At 50.6% G+C, this 23118-nt stretch overlaps 1 protein-coding gene across 3 annotated transcripts in view; it reads left to right on the top strand.

Annotated features, from left to right (window-relative positions):
• The window catches only part of ZFHX3 (zinc finger homeobox 3), a 269024-nt gene that overhangs the window by 220280 nt on the left and 25626 nt on the right, over nt 1–23118 (top strand). For all 3 annotated transcript variants that reach the window (XM_080365094.1, XM_080365093.1, XM_080365092.1), the window contains one exon: nt 12282–12392. In XM_080365094.1, coding sequence (XP_080221220.1) covers nt 12282–12392 — 111 coding nt within the window. The remainder of the gene's footprint in view (nt 1–12281; nt 12393–23118) is intronic.

Here is a 23118-nt window from a genome sequence, read left to right as displayed (position 1 = left end):
TTTTCAGAGTGGTACCGGCCGCTTGTGCGCAGCCGGCGGCTCCGGGAAGTCGCTGTGCATCTGATTAGCGCATTACTGAGCTTTCATTGACTCGGCTGCGCCACGCTGATGAACTGAGACTGGGGACAAGCGCTCGTAATTGAGAGAAATAAATTCTTATCACAGGCTTCTGCTGGAGCCGCCACCTGTGCGTGCGCCTTGGTCTGGGTTTCAGGAGCATCTTGAATCCCTGGAGCACCTGGCGTGCTCTCGTTAGTTTTTGAGGAAGCAGAGCACAGGGACTGCCAGCACCGAGGAGTGGCCCAGGGTGGCCGAAAGGCTCCGTCCTCCCAGCCCACCAGTGTTACCGACCCAGTGCTGCCTAACTGGTGGGCTGCAGGCCGGGCAGCTTGTGAGCCACAAGTACCTTCAGTGTCTCCTTGGGAGCCTCTCCATGCTCTTCCCTTTCCCTTGGTCCTCTGCATTTCACTCAGGAGTTGGAGCAGCCGTTCAGCACCCTCCATCTTTATCTTGGATTTGATGGAAAGTGAAAGATCCTTCCCTGATGTATGACAGAGGACATGGGCATCATAGGGGAAAGTATTCTGCCTCACTGCAAAAAAAAAAAAAAGGATGAGTATACAGTTTCTTTGAAAAGAAACACATCTCCTGTTTTAAACTAAAAGGAAAAGAAAGAAAAAAAAGTCCAGGGGTCAGCAGGGCTCTGCAGTTGGGATGCGGCGTGGGGATGTGACTGGTAGCCCTCCCTCCCTGCTGCGGAAAAGCTGTGTTTGGATTTCCTTGGCTGTTAGCAGCCCCCGTAATTTTGTCCATTCCTCTGGGCTGTGGAGCAAGCTGCCTCCATTAATGCAGCACTGGTGGTGGGTGAATGGAAAGGCTTCACTTGACATCCTCTGACCTCCCTGGTGCAGCTGAATATCGGAGTCAGGGCTGAGATTGCAGTCGCTTTCAATTACTCGAAGCCAAGAGAGGTGGAGAAAAAGGGCCTGTTGGCTCCAGGAAGCTGAAATCTGCTGCTGCTGAAAGCTTGTTAGTACAAGGGGAAAAGCAATTACTGTCGTTCTGCCAGTGCCACTAACCCAGACCCAGGGAAGGGGCAGCTCAGCCCTAGGACATGGCCATCTCTGCTTTGGTGGGTGATGTGGGCTCCTCAGGTGCATCCTCAAGGACAGATCCAGGGCTGTAAAGCTGTGAGTTTTCTGGGGCCCCGCTGCCTGTTCTCATCAGCAGGTGTTTGCTGTGCGTACGAGAGCTTGTGTATGTTATCTACTCCCTCTGCTGCACCAGCCCAACCTGCGTTTGGTATGGGAGAGCTCTGCCTGTGGCTGAGCGGGACTGGCGGAGGGGGCGAGGCGAGGAGAGGATGGCTTGTGGGCTGTTGACTGGCAGGGCTGGAGGCAAAGCTCTGTGTTGGAGGGGCTGCCTCGCTGCCATGGCCTCTGTCCTTCAGCAGAGAGGTGAGACCATAGCCGTTCACGCCAAGAAGCTTTGGTATTGCACCTTCATCTCGGGCTGGTTTTTACGGGTTAGCCTGTGGAGGTAGCCCGCTTCTGGTGACCAAAGTGTCGAGAACCCCTCAGCTGCCTGGAGTCCGTGTTGTCTCTATCTAGACCTGCTGGGTATATCTGCTCTGTCCTTCCTAGGAGTCCCAGGGGATGCTCCTCAAGTTTTCACTTTGAAATCCCCTTAAAAGCCCACAAGACTCTCTGCAGAAGTGTCTTTGGTTGCCACCACCAGCTGCATGTCTGGCCTTTGCAGCACAGTTGCACTTCTCATCTGCTTCGGCAGAAATAACCCCATCTGTTCCCTGATTCCGGTGGTTCCAACAACCCTGCCAGCTCCCTCCCGTGCCTCCACGACCACCTCTGCCTTGCAGGCAGCAGCACGCCCCATGGTCATCCTCTCGTATTTTTTATTCTACATATAATTTATGGCCATTTATGATTTCCCATGTTCACATATATTGTCAGTTCCTAGAAGTAAGTTTCAGGAAGAGCCTGGCAACACAGCGCTGCAATCGACATTACTGTGGTCTAGTCAAGAATGAACTGACAAGACCACACGCTTCAGACCCCTTTGGATTCACCCCGTGTGCAAACCATCCTTAGGTACATTTGCTTAGAACCACTGATCATTTTTTTCCCATTCTGTGTTACAAAAACCTTCCTCACCAGGGACAAGGAATGATGATTTGCCGCAGACCTCCACACCACAGTCGCCCAGGGGCAAGCTGGTCATGCTCCCCTGCTGCCACGTCAGCCCACCACTTCCCCTTCACTGCCCTTTGTCTGGGTCTGTACCTTATGGAACAATATGTTGCAAGAATGTTTTAATTGTCCCTAAACCAGGGCACTATAATTATGGCTTTCCTAAGTTTTTAGCTAAGCTTAAAAGAACTCCAAACATGCTGAGGTTGGGAAGCACTTGGGGAGGGGGAGAGAGAAAGGGTCGGCAACATACTTTTTCTTGGAGTGATACCATGAGACTGAGAACAGAGTGGGAGTTCTAGGAGTTGTATCTTAAAAAAACTAAACCAGAAAAAGGACATTTTAGTATATAAGTATGGTTTCTGATGATGTTACAGGGCAGAGTTAAGGTTGTTGGGAGCGCTCGTGTGCGTAGCCAACACTTAAGGCTAAGCATGAATTAGTTATAGCTCATTTTTGTCACAGATACAATATTCTCTAGATGTACGTTATCCCAGAGTCACTTCCTACATTTTTTCTGCTAAGTTTTGAAGTCAGCTTTCACTTCAGCTTGGCTTTAGTACTGGTTTTGTTTGTGCATCCAAAGAGTTTTTCTGGAGTGAGCTTCTTCACACTGAGCACACAGCACCTCTTACTTTGAACGCCTTGCTCCCTGGTGTTGCCAGCTGAGGACATGCAGATGCGTGGCGCTGGTACATTTTATGAAAGGTGGAATATGAATTTCCTAAAGCGTCTTGGCCTCTCTGAAAACACGTGTTTGCATCCATGCGACTGCAGCAGGTCACCAAAGCCGCTCCCCAGCACAGCCAAGCCTGGGCCAGGCAATGCAGAGTGCCTGGAACAGCTCAGCGCCATTCGCAGCCTCCTGTCACTCTCTACAGCTGCCTGAAAGGAGGGTGTAGCGAGGTGGGGGTCAGTCTCTTCTCCCAAGTAACAAACAAAAGGAGGAGAGGAAAGAGCCTCAAGTTGTACCAGGAGACGTTTAGATCGGATATTAGGAAAAATTTCTTCCCCAACAGGGTCGTCAAGCCCTGGAACAGGCTGCTGAGGGAAGTGGTGGAGTCACCGTCCCTGGAGGGATTGAGAAGACACGTAGACATGGTGCTTAGGGACATGGTTTAGTGGTGGGCTTGGCGGTGTTAGGTTAACCGTTGGACTTGATGATTTTGAAGGTCTTTTCCAACCTAAACAATTTGGTGATTCTATAAAAACCCGTCGTGTTCTGCTCCGGCAGTTTTGCCGTGTGTTTTTAGCAGAGGGAAACCGAGCTGGGGAGGGGGCGGCTGACAGGGAGGAGTTGCGAGGAGGGAGGTGAGCAGGCGGAGAGGAGGGGTGAGACCAGAGAGGGTGAGAAGTGGGTGGTGGGGCAGGGCTGCTGGTAGGGAGCAGATCTCTTCAGAGGCGTGAGGAACTGGTAAGAATAGCACGGTGTTGACGTACCAGCTACAGGCTGGGTGGGGGGGTGGCCATGAGAGAAGCCGTCCCAAGGCACCCTGGCAGTACCCAGGGTGGCTGGTCCCAGTAAGGACACCTGTGGGGGGGAGTCCCTTCCTTCACAGAATGTGGGCTGGGCACCACATCCCTGTCCCTGGCAGCCTTTGCTGCACTCCTGCCTTGTCACCTCTGCCACCCGGCCTCCTCCAGCCTCTTCCTCCCCGCTGGTCCCCTTTGTCTCCTAACCCTCCTCCTGCGGGTCTCCGCGTTGGGGAGCACACGGTCCTCTCCCTCCAGACCTGAAGCTGGAGATGGGTTTTCTTTTGTTTTGCTGTTTGATTGCTGTTTGTGTTTTTGCATGAGTCTCCTTTCCAGCTGATTCTGGTTTGGAGCTAGGTTAAACTGTGCAAAATACTGTTTAAAAGAAAAAAAGAAAGGAACTTGTCAAGATGCATTTGTTAGATCACGTTTAAAATGAAATAGAATTGAAGGTAGTTTTTGTCCAAAGAAGGGGAGGCTGAAAAGCCGTCAAGCCGCAGGAGAAAGCCCCTCCTTTGTTGTCCTCCTGACATTGAAGTGTAATTTTTCATGGTTATTTGGACTGGAAAATGGGGGGAAAGGGAGAGATGGGCTTGCGATTATTTCCCATAAATGACAACACAATCACATCACGCTCCACTACAAACATGCTCAAGGAATTTGCCTTTTTTTTACATTTCATGTGTGAAAATAACAGCAACCTTTCTAGTTCTGCTGAAATTCAAGGGGGCAAATCCCTGTTGGGTTCCGCTGACTTCAAATTTAGCCCAGTTTACAAGAAAAAATGGACAGCCTTGTTTCCAGGAACAGGGAGAAGTTGGTGCCATGTCAGGGAGGGGGTTCTCAGATTTGTGTCTCTTTGCATGGAGAGGCCAGCATCCTCCGGAGGTATCTCTGGCAACGGCCACAGTTGTCCGAGCCTCTTGGGAGGCGCGTGAGGAACGGGCACTGCGAGGAGCCCTGAGCGCGTGTAAACATGGCACCAATCCCCGTCTCCCTCTTCCCTTGCCGGATAAACCTGGCCCCGGTCGGTGACTGTCAGGTGGGACCAGCTCGTAGCCGGCTCGTTTGTGCAGAGCTGTTCTCTGCTGACGCTGTTTTCTGCAGAGCAAGGCTCTGCCTGACTTTGCAGGGAGGTGAAGGTTTCTGGAGCAGTCAGGGCCTTTCCCGAGCTTGTTCCCGCCACGTCTGAGATCCAGGTCTGCTGGAGTGAACAGGACTCTGGCACCCGTAAAGCTTATGGCAGTGACTGTGTGCTGCCACGCAGACGGGCTTTGGCTTTCTGCTTGGTGTCCTGCTCTTCTCTTTCTTTAAAACAGATGGTGGCAGGTTTCACCGCCACTGGCTCCTATGGTTTTTTTAAGACAGAATTTGGTTTTTCTTCTCATTGTCTGTTTTTGATAACATTGTTCTCTTTCCTAGTGCTGCTACATTTTGTAACCAAAAGCACAAAAAAAAAAAAAAAAAAAAAGGGGGTTGCATGATTTATCAGCCCTCCCTGCTTGCCCCCTGACTGCAGGTACTTCTCAGCTGTGTGGGGCCTCTGGCTGGAGCTGACAAAGTGACCAAACACAAAAATAAGAACTGTGTGAAAAGCATTCATATTTAAGGAGAAGAGGTGTTAACATCTGGCAGAGGGTCATCTCATTTCTGCGGATCAAGAAGCTTGTTTGTGAGATAACCAGAGACCTGGATGCTGTTGTAGGGTTTTCAGATCTGTTCAGGGAAACCAGCCAAAAATTCTGAATTTTCTCTTTGGAGCAGAAAACAAAGGAATAGAAGCTAAAAGTTCACAAACAGTTCTTTAGCCGTTGAATTTCTTGTTTTATTTATCTTGCCTCTATACTTAATTGCACAAAAGCCCAATAAACTTTCCCTGCCTGGAGAAGATAGGCAGCTGAGGATGGCTTTATCAGCGGGGGGCACATTCATAGTCAGCATTTTCTTTTTCGTCAATGAAAGCAGTGCAGATACGCTCTGACCATGGTCCGAAGCAGGGCCATCTTGGAAATAAGCGTCATTAATCCAAGATACAGGTAGGATTATTATTGCTTTTCTGCAGCCTTTTTTCAGCTGATAGGACTCGCCCACCAGCTTTTGCATCAGGGCTGGAGCTCTGTGACATTCCTCTTGTAAGCTGTACCTGGTGCTTTCTTTGCATTGTTTGGAGTTCTGTTTTTTCCTTTCAGGAAAACAATAGGAATAAACAAGTTTATGTAGAATAATCCAGTTAGGAGCTAGCACAGGGTGTATTTGTGCATATATATATATATATATGTATATGCATCCTGAATCTGAGCTGCAAGGGCAGTGACTGCCTGGTAGCCAAGGTTACCCTAGGTGACGTGCCCCAGATGAGCTTGAGCTGGGTGAGAAATACAAGACGGCAAAAAAAAACCCTCTGAAAATGGATTTTACCTACATTTCCATGTGAATGAGTTTTCTTGTCTTCAAATACAAACAGTCTGCAAGTCAGGGAAAGGTGGAAAACTTTTTTTTTTCTGTTGAGCTGGTCACAAACAGTGAAAATGTTTCCAGGGTGTTGCTCTGTGTCCTGACCCTTACCAGCTTCTCTTCTTCCACAAAACTGTTCCAAGGCTGTGCTCTCGCTCAGATTTCAGCACGCTGAAGGGCGAGTAGCAGTGAGTGGGGTTTGTCACTGCTCTGTTCCATTGTGGGCCACCGACAGCTTCAGCAGCACATGTGGCTGCTCACCTGCAGCCTTGTGCACTAAGCACGTCCCCAGGCAGGGTGTGTTCAGAAATGCAAGGGGGGAGAGAAAACCAAAAGGCAAACCACTGTGTGCTCCTCTGGCTTGGGAAGCTTTGTGTGCCCCAAACAAAAGCCGTGCTGCTGGCTGTGGGACGGGTGCCCCACAGGACTCATGGCCATCACCAGTGGTGCAGAAACCCTATGGCCTTTCCAGTTGCCCGGTGGGAGCGGGCATAGATGTGCGCTGCTGCTGCTGCAGCGGTTTGCCTGTGGCTGGGGGCAGCGCCCTGCCTCCTGCTGCAGCGTCTGCGGGATGCCCGGTCCCTGTGCCTGCTGAGCCCTGCAGAGAGATGCCACCTCACGCGCATGGGGCTGCAGCAGCAGGTTGGACGGGCATGTGTCCTTTTGCACTAGGGACACCGGCTGATGCTAGAGCTGCTTCCCAGGCTCTGCATTTGCTCTGTTCCCACAGCTGAATGTGCCTGTCCCATGTGATTGCTGTGGTGGGACCACCCTCCCCATGCCTCTGCCCCATTGGGGTGAGCAACTCTTTCTGAGCCAGTGTCTTAATCCCACAGGGGCACAGTTTTGTGGACAGCTGAACAGCAGAGCTGTTAGGATGAGCTGCATCGGACTGCGCTCAGTGCCCTGGCGCAGCTCGGGGGCAGCTGAGCTCCTCCTGAGCTTCCCGGCGTCTGGGAGGGCATAGACCCTCTGTGGAGCACCTGAAGCCCCTCCTGCTTCCATAGGGACCTAGACCTCAGCACATCTCCTCCCAGGGCCCCAGGACCTCACATCTAAACTAGTGTAAAGCAGTTGAACTTCTGAAGCGTGCTGGGCTGCAGCCCGGTGGTGTGACCCTGGGGGAAGCTGCCCCTCGCCAGCTGGCAGCTCTCAGGGAGCCAGCACGGTGGTGCCAGCACGCGTGTCTGTGCGTGTGCAGCCGTGCAGCTGACTGCACACAGGCCATCGCTGTCACCGCTCCTGACAGTGTCAGCTTGCAGAAGTCAGCCAGGTCTCAACCCTGTCTTTCTACAGGCTCTTTTGGCTACTTATCCTGAAAAAGGGAGTATCAAGGATTCTTTTTGTTTGAAAGGAGAGACCCTGTGTACAATTAAAACTTGTTTCTGGTAAACCTCATTCCAGGAAAGATGAGCTTTTAACAAAAGGCTTTTGACAGCTGCAGGGTATTTCATTTTTTTAATGCCAAATGAAAAATCAATACATTTTTCTAGGTTATACATATTCAGAACAGGCTTGATATTTCCATTATAATGGAAAATGGGTGTCTGCACATCTCGCCTGTCAGAGCTGCACCACCGCATTTTCCAAGCCACTGCTAAATATTTCAAACCTGATTTGATTGTGGTTCATGACAGCTAATGTTTCTCAGCTCTTGAGCCTGCCGGAGGGTGGAGAGGCAAGCACACGCTCTTTCTCTCTCATCCCTACATTTCCACCACCCCTGAAATGCCCCTTATCCCTTTGGATAAGAGATCAGGGTTTGTTAAGGAAAATCCAGCTGAGAGAAGGAGAGGTGAGAGGGCTGTTCAAGCTGGCCTGGATCCAGTTGGGATTTGCTGACTCTCCAACCCTCAAACTTTCTGGGTTTTGAAAGGGGCAGAAATGTGGCGCCGTGGTCCTGTGCGATAGCGTGCAGGGATTCGGGCACTTTTTCAGTGTGTAACTGAGTCAGAGATTCCCTGACATCTGCAGATGTCAGATACTCATGATTTTCCAGACTCTGCTCCCTCTCTCCCCCACCACACCATAGTGAGTGGTTTAATTTTAAATTAAAAGGAAATACCACTATCTAAAATGATTTATTCATGAAGGAAGAAAAGACTCTTCCTAGGATTTTGCATGGGGCAGATTTGGTACAATGGAAGAGCAGGCTCCTTGGACTCTGAGTGCCCCACAGTTACACTGGCTCGCTTTTAGTATTGACCTGAACCCTGGCAGCTGGAAAATTCCTTTAAGAAAATATATTAATAAAGCATCACAGCCTCATGCATAGCACTCCAGCACGGGGACCCGTGTGCAGGTTGTGTTCTTTGTATTTCAGTGGGACACAATCCCCCCTGCCATGCAAATCCCACAGCAGCAGCCCTTGCACCTGCCCTTGTGAGCTTCCTGCAGAGGATGGAGCCCACTTATCCTTCCTGAGCTCATAAAACCTGTGTCGTCGGAGTTTCTGGAAACCACAAACACCAATCTGACACCTACGTCCTCTGGGCATGGGCTGCAGCAGCATCTCTGGCCTTCCAGAGCGCCATACTAAGGTTCCCAGGTTGGGAGTCAACCCGCTTGCCTCTTACAAGGCATCCCCTATGGCAGGACCCTATGACCTCCACTGTTCAGCATCCACGCTACGCTCTACAAACATCCTGGTCAGAGTCCTTGACTAGCAGAGACTCCCAGTACCCTGCTGAAATACTACAGGGACTTCAGACCCTTTGGATATCTGCTCTGATCGGGAGGGATGCTGCTGAGAGTGTACGGTTTTAAGCTCAGTACCTTTTTAACTACGGGATGACTGGTGGAGTTTTTATCAATCTATTTGAGGAAAATACCGTCAAGGCAGTAGGTGAACAAGCACCAACAGTGCGTACAGTTTCAGGGAGGTAGGGTCATACAGTAACAAAAGGGTCTTGTTGGTTTGGAAATAAATTCCCTACGTCTTGCTGCCCACAGCCTTGTTCAGCCTTTGGGAGCGGGTGGTGAGGCAGTCTTCACACTCAGCTGCAGGTCTGTGCTATGGGCTCTTCGGATGTTAAGCCAAAGACAGGGGTCAGCTCTGCTCAGATGTGCGTGGGAGCAGCATGGCACCAGGACTGGCAGACAAAGAAGATGGAAGCTCAAAAGGCCCTTGTTACGTGTGCAGCGATTGAGGAGAAAAGCAGACCTTTCCCTACCAGGTGTGATGCTGGCCCTGTCCTCTCAGAAGGATGCCTCAAAGAAGTGCGGGAGGATGGATGGTTGGGTGCACTGTGCACATGCGTTTGCTACCTGGACCTGCTATCGTGCCTCAGAGCTGCCACTGCGACTCAGCAGCTGCAGAGCTGTCATCAGAGAGAGTGGGTGCAAATCTTTCGGGAACAGGAGCTCTGCTGCATTTTATTTTCAGTGTTGGAGGACCTCATTGTTAGAAGCCGTGTCGGATCACATGCTTGAGCCCTGCCTGCAGCCTGTTGGAGTTCTCAGCAGTTCAAAGCCCTCTGCAGTGCACATAGCCAGCTGAGAAGTGGTGTAGCTGAGGATGCTCTCCCAACCATCCCTGGGATCAGCTTAAACACTGGGGCTGTGAGACAGGTTAGGCTGAGCGTAGTGAGAGGAGTTGCATCCAGCTTCCGAAACAGTCTGCTGGAAGAGGATCACAAAGCAGCCAGGAGTTAACACTTCCCTGAGTCTCCGTGCCAGGTGGCTGCATCCCTGGTGGGTGCAGGAAGCTCCCGCAGTGTGCCAGGGAACGGAGCAGGATTGTCCTCAGCAAAAGCCCTGGGAGCGAGGAGCTGCATCAGGACGGGACCAGGGCCTTTCCCGGGTGATTTGGAGCCTCCCTGGGCCGTTGTGTCTTGTACTTTGCTCCCTTCCCATCCTGCTTTTTAAAAAAAATGCTCTTCAGAAAAAAACGGCTCCTCCAGGAGTGGGGAGGAGAGCGGTTGAAGCGTGCAGATGCTTTTTGCAGCCTGTCTGCCCAGCACGGAGGTGTTTGAGCCGAGGAGGCAGATCCTGCCCTTGCAGAGAAGCCGTGTGCAGGTCGGGGCCGGGGGCTGCCGGGGCCGCCCGAGGGGTGGGCTGCGCTTGCCAGCACGGGGGGCTGCAGGCCCGGCTGGGCAGGAGGATTTGCCATTTGTAGCCTTGTTTTTCATCATGTTCCACCGCTATTGGTATTCATAGCTCACATTTTTCCGGTTACTGTCAGCCTGGGCTTTCATCCATTTTAAAGAGCTATTTTTTCCCCTTGTTGATGATGGTGATGGTATAAAGACAGATGGTGTAACTGCTTATGAATGTCCTACTTTATTCCCTGGAACCGGGCAGAGCGCTGAAGACGCGCGTGGCTCCCGCGGGCCGGTGGGCGCGGGCCCGGCCGTGCCGCTGCTGACCCCTCCGGGCGGCGCGCGGCAGTGCCGGCACCGGGCGGGGGCCGCGGCTCGCAGGGGCCGGGGCTGCTCCGAGCCCGCCGCGGCGGTGGGGACCAGCTCCGAGCCCGTCTGCGCTGCCTGAAGAGCCCGGGGAGCCGGCAGAGCGAGCTGTGTCCGGAGGGAGGTTACAATGAAGATTTACATACAATAATAGAAGCCCTGTCATGAAGGTTTTTAATAAAGCCAGCCGAAATCTGCTGCTGTCTCGCCCTGCCTGGCAGCATTCTGAAGGCACCAGGGTGGCTGGGCCTGGGGGGTGGGGGGTAGCGGTTTGTTGGGGTTTTTCCCTAGAGAGGAAAAAAAATATTTGAATTTCAATTTCTGAAATGAGAATCCAGCTGCTGATCTCACAGCCCTTCTTTCCAGCAAGACTGAGCGCTCGTCTCACAGCAGGCTGCTCATCTCACCCCTGCATCCGTAGCTTCTGTCTCCCTGCGTGTTGGGTGCCTTCGCCCAGCGATGCCGCCTGTTGCACCTCTCACTCTGGGGTCCTCTTTTCCCAGGTGAAGACCACTGGCATCCCTGCAGCTCTTAAGACTTACCAGCCTTTAAAAGAGTGAAAATCACTGTGCTTCCACTTAATATCAGTGCTGATCTCCAGATGCTTTTGCAAGTTCCTCCCTGATTTAGGTTGTCACGTTCTCAAAGGGTACTGCTGAGTATCTGCGGCCTGCTAATATTTTTAATCTTGATTTCTAGCCCTGTCTTTGTTAGGGGGAGGATGGGGGTGGTGCTTTAGCTGGTTAGGTAGTTCAGATAAAATCTCAGGATAGCCTAGGGTTTTCCATGACCAGATAATGCAAAAAAGAGGATATAATGAGTGAAAAGTGCCCTTTCTTCCCAATGTTGATGTAGCCCCCATCAGTTACATGGTAGCTGTTGAGCTGCACACGTTATAGGTAAATACCCAAGATACTAGATGATAAAGTAGCTGTTAACGCCCTGGTATAAGAGATCTGGGCTGCAGCTCTCTTCCTCCCAGCATCCCACCTGATGAGGGTGCCTCTGCGTGGAGCCGTGCCGTGCCGTGCAGTGTCGACATGCTCCATGCCGCTGGCCTCGATGCACCGCTGCTTTAGTTCACGGGTGGGGCAGTGGCACTGCATGGTTTGTTCTGAGCTTTCAGCGCTTCGTTGACTACTTTTTCTCCTTCGTGCTTTTGCACCTGTGTGATACTGCCTGTGTGCTCAAACTCTTCCCATGGGTGGGATGAAAATAGGAGCCCCAGCAGCTTCTTCCCGTGCCTCGTGTCAGGGCCGTGTCTGCAGGAGACCACGCTGCTCCTTGCTTTGTCTTAGCAGAAGTGAGTGGCAGTGTTTCTGAATCTGGGGGTCTCAGTGACCAGGGTCAGTGATACACAGTGCCATTTGGTCCCAAGAGCTTGAAATGGGGATGGGGATGAGGAGGAAAGCTGAGGCTGAAGGTGGTGGAGGCTTCGGTCAGTCCGTGATGCTTCTCTTCTCTTATCCATGTCGTGGTTGGATAGAACCTTCCCATACCAGGCAAATGTTTTACTGTACATTACACCACAGGGGATGTTAGTAGGTGTAAAGTGGTAGAAGTGGGTGAGAATCATCATTTCATCTGGCAGGTAATGTTGGGAGAACGCTGGGTGACACTGATATCTGCCACTCAACACTGGTACTTCAGCGCTGGCTGTTGCTCTCGCCCAGTGGCAGTTACTTGCTCTTCTGTTTTGACTTCCATTTTTATGTTACGCTTTCTGCTTCTCTTGTTTCAGAAGAATCTATTGAAGATGTTGAAGGGCCCACCAATGAAACAGCCGGTGATGCTGAAGAGCCTGCCAAGGAGCAAGAGGGCGGAGGAGACAAGGACCAGAGTAAATGGACAGGTGGGTTTTGGTCCCTCTTTATCTTTAAATCCAAGAAAGGAAAGTGAGAAGAGCAGCGAGCTGTGAAACTCTTTCCCTAAAGACCACACCATGCAGCACTGTCAGCCTGATGTAAGTGTTGTCCTCTGTGAAGTCTTTGGGTGTTGCTTCATGACACACTTGCATAGTTTGAGCCACGGTCAGTCACGTGTCCACACTCCCAGCCCTGGGCTCGTCCTGGTGCAGTGGGTCGGAGCTCCCTGGTGCTCAGTGGTACTGGACCTGAGCCCCGGGCAGTGGGAATCAGCAGCTGGGAGAGGAGGAGAGAGAAGGGAACACTGCTTCTGGCAATAGGTTGGTTTAAGCCTATCGTGAAACCCCACCCTATGTTGTTAAGACTTGAGAAAGCGTTAGCCTGCTTTTTCATCATGGTCCTGGCTGTGGTAGCAAGATTTTGACGCAGAAAGGCAGAGCAGAGAGGCAGACCTTGTGCTTGTGCTCTGTTAACTGCTCGCTTTCTGCTGGAGCCATGGCATCCTGAAACAGAGACTGCAGATGCACAGCAATACTTGTGTTGGTGCAGTAGAATCTGAAAGGTTTCTCTGCAAAATCCTTAGATGGATTAATTATGAAGGTATTAGGTTACAGTGTCTTTCCCAGAAGATGGTTGCTATCGTGCAGAGGTGAGTGGGAGGAATCTTAAATGTTCCTTGCCTTTGAGCAGAAAGCAGCTGCAAGTTTGTCCTCCTCTGCAGCGGGCCTTTCCCCTCCTCAGCTGACCGCTTCAGCATAGATGTGGAAGGGGAAGCGCTGGAGGCGGCACTCGTTTTCCTTGCCCCAGGACAGAGCAATTCTGACCCCCTGTTTCTGTTTCTGCACAGTAGCCCAGTCGCTTTGCAGGCTTAGGGCTTGGTACGATGCCTCTCAGTCTGCCCAGACCCTTCTTCCAGGCAGCCTTCTCCTGCCGTGTTGGTGGCTGCCTCTTGGTGAGCCACAGCCAAGAGGTATTTCAGCTTACGCAGTCTTCAAAAGGAAGAAATGTGGTCTTTCACCTCAGTACAGTTTTAATCTTAACCAGTCTCAGTCTCTGGGTCATTGTATTGAGACTGATCAATCAATCAACTGGAAGATGTGTCCCAACTGGTGACGAAAGCAAGCTGCATTTTAATGCTTGTTGAAGCTCCTGTTCTGGGTCTCAACTGCACTCGCTGAGGTTGCTCTGTGTGTTGCTCCCCATCACATACCTGTAGAGGAGTGAAGGCGGAGGGTTGATCAGCACTGACAACATGCAGCTGTGGCCTTGCCTCGAGGGCAGTGGGTTGATGGACATGGATGATGTACAGGTGTAGCTCGTTCCTGCTAAGTGGTTAAATGGCACTGAGGGGTGGGGGATGGGTGGTCAGATTGGGGGGGGGAGTGGAAGTGGAGTGGCCTGGCCTGTGGCCTGTAGCCTGTAACAGACACGGTGAGAGGTGAGCTGTTGCAACCAATTGATACGGGTGTATTGTGATATTTGTGGTCCATCTTAACTCAAATTGCAACTCATGCCCGTTCTTCTACCCAGAGATGCAGATTTTGTTTGGCTGTAAGTGATTTTTAGTTTCTTGTTGTGTGGGATTGTGTGATCCCAAGCAAAAGCATACTTTGTGAAGTGTCACAGAAAGATGTTGGTGATGGATATATATTAAATCTTCTAAAGGGTAAGTAGGGCCCTTTGCCCAAACCTGAGGCACTTACAAAAGCTGATCTATGTGAAAAGATTATTTTTATATGTTAAAACATGTAAGGAAAAATGAAAAACCTACTTTTTAAGCTCTTCACTATCTAGAAGCTCTAAATGCAGATGGTTTTATGCCTTCATCCTGCCTGTGAAATTCCTAACCCATTTTTGGTGTTTGTCAGTCAAACAGCAGATAAGAAACAGACAGCTTCATCAGGTCTTCAAAGGAAAACACGCAAAGGAATACACAGGCAACGTGTGTACGCCCACAGAGCTCTGGACAGGCCTTGTCTAGAGCTGTTGCAAGGCTAAAGAGTACAGCCTCAGCAACATGTATGCATGTGCTCTTGTTGAGTTCAAGTCCTGCTTTCAAACATGCAACAATATCACCCTGAGCTTCAAAAATGTTTTCCACAGTTTATGTACAGTGGATACGCAAGGCAAGTGCCATCATGGTCTTGCACTGTTCCTGCTTTCGAGCTCCCTTGAGGAACGTGGCTGTGTTGCCATGTCCTTCTGGACCTCAGACATGGAAAGGAATGGAAACTAGGTCAGGTTACTCATGACAGCCACAGAAGAGTAGTGTCCACATGTGCAGGAGTATCCAAATGTCATGGTACTAGTTGAGATGTAACCAGGGAGGGAAACTGGCAGTATCAAGGAAGGACTCGCTTGCTCTAAGAGGAGACTGCAAGAAAAGAGCCAGTCTGCAGCTCAGCAGGGTGGGAAGGCTATCAACCACGACATCCAGAAGGCTGAGGAGCATAAAGCGCTCTGCATTCACCTCACTAAACAGGCTGACCACACGAGGGACCAGAGCAGCCTGTGTCAGCAGCGCTGTGGGGAGAGCTCATCCTCCGGCGGTGAAGGGACAGGCAGCAGAGCACTGGTTAAGCTACGTGTTGTCACACGAGTGACTTGCTTCATACCTGGGCATTTTGAGAAAGTGACTGAAGGCACCCTCAGACCTGTCAGGTGTTCTCTCTTGTGAATTTACAGAGAACAGGGGAGGTACTGTGTGGGGACAGACGTGGCGCTTATCTTTGGTTAATAGAGTAGCTGGGGAACCACACACCTGGCAGCTCTGTTTGCCCCAGATTTTCCTGGGAATTGACCAAACAACTGTTTGTAAGTACTGATGGGAAGATAATGAGATGAGTAACAGTCGACACAGATTTGTCAAGAATAAATCATGTCAGCACGACCCAGTTTCCTTCTGTGTGAGGAAGGTCCTGTTTGCAGTCAGTATCTCGTATCTTCTCCTTAGGAAGGCTTTTGATGCTGCTTTTCAGGACAGTCTGAAAATGAAGCTCAAGCATTATGGTGTAGGTGAAAATATTGTGGAATGGGTGTATTTCTTCGGCACTGGAACAATCTCTATTTCTGAGCTTGGAGTATCAAGAAAGTTGAGCAAAATCAGAAAGCCCAAACAGCAAGAATGACCCAGAACAGGGCACAGTCTGCATAGATTCAGCTGCAAGGAAAAAATGGAATGAAAGGGCTTATTTGACCCAAAAAGAGAAGACCAAAGGGGAGGACAAGATAAGTCTTCTTGTACATAAGATGCTTCTGAAAGGAAGAAAGTTATTAGTTCCTCATGTTCATGATACAGATAACAACAAGCAATGGCTTAAATTGAAGCGAGAAAGATTGAGGTTAGGTAATACATTTTAAAGAAAAATTCTCCTGGTACAGCTTGTGAAGCACTGGAGTAGATTTTCTGGGAAGGTTCCTCAGAGGTCTTTCAAGAAGACTGCATGAGCTGCTGGTGGGAATGAAGTAGGCACAGTTTATCCTGCTTGGGATGGACCAGGTGACCTTGGAGGTGCCTCTGAGCCATGCAGTTCTGTAGAGACAGACGAGAAGGAAGCGCAGGCTCCAAGCCAGTACATCGTGTGCTGAAGTGGAGCTTGATAGATCTGTTTTCTGTTCGTCGTGCTGCAATTCGACGTTCCTCAGCACTTTACTCACTTTTTGTCCCTCGGTTTCTGAACTGCACCCTGGGTGACTCTTTCTTCCACTTTCTTAAAGACTTGTGAGGTCTCTGAGGAAGCGTGGCATGTGCTTCTCAAACCCCTTCTGTGCAGACATGAGAGTGATGAGCCAGGGTTGTTTGACTGCTCTGCAGTGTGTACGTCCGCGTGTGGCAGGCTGCTCCGGTGTCGATGTTAGCGCTGAAAGGAAAAACTTCTGTGCTCTTGTTGTAAATTTTTCAGAATGTCTCAGCTACAAAATAAATATATCAGTTTGGGTTTTTATTTATTTTAAAACAGTATAATATTAAGCAGAAACACTTCAATTTTTTTTTAGGTAATGCTTTCCTTTAAAATATACATGCGGAAAACTCCATCCTGAATAAGGATTCATTTCACCTTGATTTTCATTCATGAACATCTTTGTGACTCCTGAAAGATCTCTGTGAAGCGGCAATGCTGTCTGCTCTCAGCAGTGCTCATGCTGCCACTGTTGCCCTCAACTCCTAGCAAGCAGCAGTGCTTCACTCTTCTCTCCACTCAGTATTTTAGGGCTCACATGAAAGGGCTGCTGTTCCCTGCTTCTAGACAGGACCTGTTTGCTTTCTCTTTTTCCTCTCTCCGGCAGTGGGATTAAGCAGCTCCCATGTGCGGAGCTGCCTCTGCCCTGCCTGCTTTCCTCTTTCTGCTCCCAGAGCCGTCCATCCCTGTGCCAGAGAAGGGCGATGTTCCTTGCCTGATGGCTGAGCATTAGAAATTATCTCATCATGACTAATGTGAGATTTACCACAAGCAAACATTCAAGGAGGGAAGGAATCGTGGCTATTCCCGACTCCATTTTTAAGGCAGGACGTAAATGATTAGTATTCAACACATTGGTTTCCAGCAAAAGCCTGAATCAGACCAGGGTAGATCAGTATGAGACTTCTGAGGTTTGGGGTGGAGCTTATATGTATTTTCTGACTAGAGAGAAGCACTTCATCTGCAGTGACCCAGCTATGAAAGAGACTTTCTTAATGCACTGTCAGTTGTATAGATGTAGAATATCAGCATTTTTTTTCCACAAAACCAAGAAACAAAGTATACTTAAAATATAGATTGAAATGAAATATTTCTAGAGGACTAGCCTGAAGGGCTTTTATTTTTTTTAATGATTTTTTTTTTTTTTAATCTATGATGCTCACCTAACAGAGCAATTAGTGCAATGGAGCGTCCCTGATTCGAATCCGTGGTAGATTGCTATTAAAGGAGGTATTAATGGGCTGCCGAGAGCTGGGAAATTGTTGCAGAAAAGTGTGTTTATGGAGTATGGTGCTGGCAGGCATGATTTCAATCGGATTTGACATGTTTAACATAAATGTATACTGCACAGCTCCTGCAGTTTATGAATAATTCCTACAGGCCTACTGCCTTTCTAATTACTGAAATTGAAAAAAACAGGTCAGGCACATCCTGACGGAAATCTATTACTGCCCTTCCCCCCGCTGCTGCTTTTTTGTTTTGTTTTGTTTTTAATATATGGCGTTTGTTGAGCACTTAATGGCTGGGATATTCTGTGGACCAGAGTAAAGACAAGAGTGAGGGTGGGCTGGGAGGAAGGGGGCGAGGGGGGCGATGGAGCAGCTCTCGGCCCTGCCTTCTGTGTGAAGGAGACCTAGGAGAGGGCATGGGAAGCCTGGCTGTAGCTGTGCTTTTTTCCCGGGGATTTGTGAAGTACAAAAGGCTCCTGGGCACCAGGAAAACAGCCAGGCTCAGAGCGTGCCCGGCCCCCGGCAGCACCCACGGGTGCTGGGTTCCTGCCCTGCGTGGGGCAAAGGGGAGGCAGTGGCCCAGCGGTGGCTCTGTGGGGACCCCAAAGGCCCGTCGGCCCTTCCCCAGGGCAGCCCCTGGGATCTTCCTGGGGCTCTGGCTGCTGGTTGGAGCCAGCTGGCCACAGGTGCTGCTCTGAGCATCCCCGGGCCCCTCCGCTCCAGCGGGGCTGCAAAGCCCAGCCACCCACCCACCCTGCGCCCTTGATTCTTCCTTGCGGCCAGCCTGATCATTTTTATGACTCTCTTTGAACTTTCTTTGTCTGTTTATACCTAGCGAAGTATGGCTACTTACAAAATAAAAAGCAGCAAAATTACCAGTCTGGCCCAAATGGAAGAAGAACTGTTGACTCCTCACAGGGAAAGATGGTCCCGCGCACCCCCGGAGCGGCGCTGGCCTTCACTGCCTGCATGGCTTGCCACTGGCCGCCTTTGCCGGCTGCTGATCTTGAAAGCACGTGCGTGTTGTGCTCACCGCAGTGAAAGCCAGTTGCTCCCTTCCCAGCAGCGACAACACTAAAAGCCGTGGGTGCAGCAGTCCCTGCTTTCCAGGGCGTTGGGGAGCGCGGTGGGGCCGTTGCAGTGCTGCTGCCGGCTGGATTGCCATGCTGCAGCGGAGCCGCCCAACAGCTGCTTCGCTGCTTTCAGATAACTTTTTGAGCAGGTTCTTCAGTGAGTGGGTCACTGCCGATATCTCCACCATCTCTACTCTCCATGTTCACTCTTCCCTCACTGGCAGTTTCTGCTCGCCCTGTGGCTGTGAGCTGCCCAGCAGGGGTGGTGATCCCTTGCTGGTTTTAAGGAGTTACCAGAATTGGCGTTTCTTAGACCATCTCCCAAGCTCAACATGTTGATTTAATAAATTAGTTCATATGGACTCTCTTGGTAGGTTAGCCGGAACATTTAATCGGTTGAATTGGACAGTAACAGTAACACAGGTTGATAGCTGGCTCAAGAACCATATGAAATAGGTAAATATAAAAGATTATTGCTTGCTTGCTTTCAGCCACATTGTAGTTCAAGAAAACCCAAGATTTCCTATGGTTTTCAAAATACCATCTTAGACACCATTTCTGGAAGAAACAGTGCAGTATGACTTTGCAAAGGTGGGGTCATGCTGGGCACAAGACAGGATGATTTTCTGCATACCCTGTCTGCTGCTCCTTGAGCAGCTGTCAAGCTGGGAGCAGGGAGGCTTCCCAGCTTTGGTCCAGGCCTTTCCTTTCAGGTGCTTCCTGGAGCATTTTGCTACTTGTGTGCCAAGGTCAGCTTCTGCTGTGGCCACTGCCACGTCCACGTCTGCGAGCTCCTGGACCCTCATGCCAGCACGGCAGGGCTGCCTGCACCCGTGTTGCTCTGCGACTCTCCTGCTGCCCGGGTCAGAGTCAGGATTCTCATAACCTTTGGGATTGATCCGTAACTTGGTGCCATCGCTGCAGTATTTCTCACCTAGCCTGCTCTTGGTTCTCTAGGCAGTGGGGCTGCAGGTGGGTCCCAGGGCCACCCGTGGCAGTTGGCAGAAAAGGGGCTTATCTGCAGGGCCACAGGGTGCATCTGTGGTGCTCATGATGGCAAGCAAAGCACTGCCTCCCTGTGCCCCTTGTGCTGCTTGGTGTCTCACTGCGATGTTTTCTGGGTGCTCTGTGTTTGTACCAAGTGTGGCAGCTGGGGCTTCTGGGTACTGTAATATGAATATTTAATAGTAATTCAGTTGTTCATACTCACTGCAGGCTGCAAGGTATGACACAGCATTAGAAAAACACTATTTGACCATTTTCGGGACCACATTTCTGAAAGGCAGCAGTAAAGGTCTGGGTACAAAAGTGTGCTTGCAAATCTCTGTGTATTTACTTCTGTCTATCATGCGATCGTGTTATTTATCAAATACGGAGTTGAAAAAATACTGTAGAGCAACAGGCAATATACAGGCCTGTTAGTATGGCTACAACATCTTATTAGAACGAGTGGTACCTTCAGGGAATAAGGAACGTAAACAGACAGTGTTTCAGAAAGAAACATTCAACCATGTATTATTAAGACAGGAGGTAACAACCGGGCGGCACGGCGGCGGTGCTGCATGCCTGGTGCCTGGGCATGGGGGCCAGCAGGGCTCTGGCCGCTTTTTGGGTCACTGCAGTCTCTCGGTGGGGTTACCTGCTCGGAGGTGTTCTTCCTGAATTAATACAAATTGCGTGTTTCTGTGGGATAGCGACTGTCTGCCAGAGAGGCTGAGAGTGAAACTTTGTGCGCCCTTACTCTGTGCTCCGAGCTGCTGCTAATGGAATGGCACGGGTAGGTCTGGGCTGCAGGGCTGGCCTTGCCCCTCGCCCGCAGGGAAGGCTGCAGGAGCATGAAAACAGACAACACAGTCCACTCCGGTCTCTGTTTCGGGGGGGAAATTGCAGCTGCTTTAAGGATGCTCCTCTGCGAGCCCCGTGCAGAGGTGACGGCATGTCCAGCCGCAGGGCTGTGCAGGCAGGGCAGGCAGGTCCATCTGGTCCAAGGGCTCGTGATGCTGAGTAATTGCTCCAAGAAAACGTCCAGGGATGTTTGTGGAGGGAGGCGCCACCAAATATGGAATTTTGTTTTCCATCGGGCAGTGAAAACACCGTTCCACGGTCCTGAGAAAACTTTTTCCCAGTCCGGCTGCAGAAGTGGGTAGGAATGGAGTTTCTTCAGTAGGCTGGGGGCAGGGAGGGTGTTGTTTTCTAAATCGATGGAGGTAGCAGAAACCCCACTGTAAATTTCTAGGGCAAGTGGCAAGCTGGTTTACGGAATGCAGGGAGATGAGAACCTCTGGCTTACGGAAAGCAGCATGAATTAATAATCATTTAATTGGCTTTTCCATTATGTTGCTGGGTTGGGAGATGGAAGTTTAGATGAAGGGGCTGTCAGTGGTACTTTAGCTAAAAGAATCTGATGGTTGGGAGGTGGGGTGGCGACTCCCTTCCCACCAGGATGGAGAGCAGGCAGCTTTGGGGACCCTTGCCAGTTTTGCCTCTGGAACTAGCAAAGGAATGAATCCCCACTTCCAACGAAGTGTCCCATCCCACCTCTGAAATGACACCTGGGAGGATTCCTCCTCCTCTGAAAAGCAGAAGCTGCTGAGGAAGAGTGAGAAGACAAGTATGTCTCCAGGGCTGTGGTGGGCCAGCGTGCCTGCAGCAGTGCCCATCCTGTTGCACCCGGCTGTCGGGTGCGCTTGTTGAGAAAGGCACATCTGAACTAAATCCATTTCAAGAGTCAGAATAATAAAAACGCTAACTAATACATAGTTGTACACCGTACTTTAGAGCTAGATTCCTTTTTCCTTCCTGCAAGGCCTGGACCAGTCGGTGTGGTGTTAGATGTGGTCAGGGCACCGGCACTGTGCCTCACCTTCTCTGGTGCTGAGCTGCCATGTGGGGCCGAGGCCCTTTTGGCATTTTCAGCCGAGGACATTTTGTCCCATCCACTCTGTGCAGACGCAGAGGTCCTGCACAGCTGCTGGAGGGTTCTGCAGGCAGGCACCGAGCTGCGTGTCCTCATTTCTCCAGGCAGAAAAGAGTTCTTAATTCCTCTGATCTGTGATGTGGACTGAATGTGTCGCTTTGTGTGTTCGGCTGTTTATCAACAATAAACTTCAGTCTCAGTGTTAAAATTCCCCGTAGAGCTGTCATCTCAAAAAAATAATACTTGGAACAAATATTCCGTATGCATTTTTCAGAACTCTGCAACAGACCAGTTCTTCCAGGTATCTGGACATTCATTAATAATTTTGGTTTTGAAGGATTAAAGTTATGGGTTACATCAAGTGCATTTAGTAAAACTGGGCGCTTCAGAGATGGTAAGTAAAAGTAAATTTTAATTATCTTTTACTTCTGCCTGATTCTAAGCAGGCTGCTTCCCAGTAGAAAGGAAATAAGAAAATACCCTGCCGTGACTCCAGAGGTTACAGCTAGCATTCAGCAGCTGCAGGGTAGTTGACAGTTGGGTTGCTGAATTCAGTCACCGCCTCCAAAACCACCGCACCGGGGAGCTGCTCAGAGCAATGCAGAGTGAAGCTGTGGCGGAGGGTGAGGACCAGGGGCTCCCTGAGCTCTTCATGCCTCGCTATACCTGTGCAGATCCTGCTGCCGGTGGGGACACACCGGTGCTTTGTAAGTGTCCAGAGCTCGTGCTGTAGAAGCTTGCCTGGGTTTATTAATAGGGTTTGTAGGGGTTTTGTGGTTTTCACACTGTTGCCAAAGGTGAAAGTGTTGTCATCCTTTCTTTGGAAAGGTGACCTATACACATGGGCAGAGGTTTCTCCAGCCATCCCTTTCCTCCCTCACGTCCCCTGCCCCTCTCCCAGGGCTGGCAGTGCCAGCATGGCTCGCTGCAGCGCTTGTCGGTAGTTTTGTGGAGCAGATGACACCCAAAGGTTTAAAGTGGCAGATGACAGGTACAGAGCCCAGTGAGACCCTGTCTGGACCATGCAGGAGACACAATTGACATCCAGGGCAGAGAAGTCTAAGGGGACCTGAAGCCATGGCTGGTGGTGTCAGCCCAGCCTGGTGCAGGGCTGGAGCAGAGCTCGTGTTGCTGCGTGACCACGCTGGCAGACCTGGGGTCTCTGGACACCGGTCCTGATGCCTGACTGCCTGATTGGGGCTGACACTTCAATGTCCAAGGTCACACTGAGAAGCGGACAACGTCAACAGCAATTAGCCTTCATAGCAGGGCCACTCACATCACACAAAGGCTTGGGCAGGGCGTTTTAAGGCAGGGTCGTCCTCTGCCTGCCACAGTGCTGGCTCTCAGCGGTGATCGCTGCCTCCCCAAACCCACCAGGAGGGACTGCTCTCCTCGGCAGAGGAGCCGCGCAGGTGGGTCCAGGGTAGTGCCATGTTTCTTGTGCTCCATGCACATTTTATTAGGAGGAAGTAAGGAAGTCCAGCTTTGGTGTGTAGACCTCTAATGACTTTCCAATTCTGAGCCCCGGGGAGGGTCTTGGGTTCAAGTGAGCAGCCTGACCTGAGAAGCTGCCCGTCGTTGTGTGCAGGGCAGGTTCTGCATTGGTGTCCATAAGTCGGCACTGACCCTGCAGACTTGTTCTACAAAGGAGCTCTAGGTTCGGATGTTCTCATGGAGTTGGCAGCGTGGCGGGGTCCTGTGGTTTTGGTTTCAGATACAGCCAGAACTTCACTTCTATGCGGGGAGGATGTGTAGCCAGCCAGGGTTGAAATACCGGGTGTGCTGTGGGGAAGGAAATCACCTCTCTACCA

This window comes from Falco punctatus (assembly GCF_963210335.1).
Source record: "Falco punctatus genome assembly, chromosome: 14".
In the NCBI taxonomy this organism is placed as follows: Eukaryota; Metazoa; Chordata; class Aves; order Falconiformes; family Falconidae; genus Falco; species Falco punctatus.
Note: the sequence above shows the minus strand (reverse complement) of the source record. Positions and strands in the feature narration are given on the sequence as shown.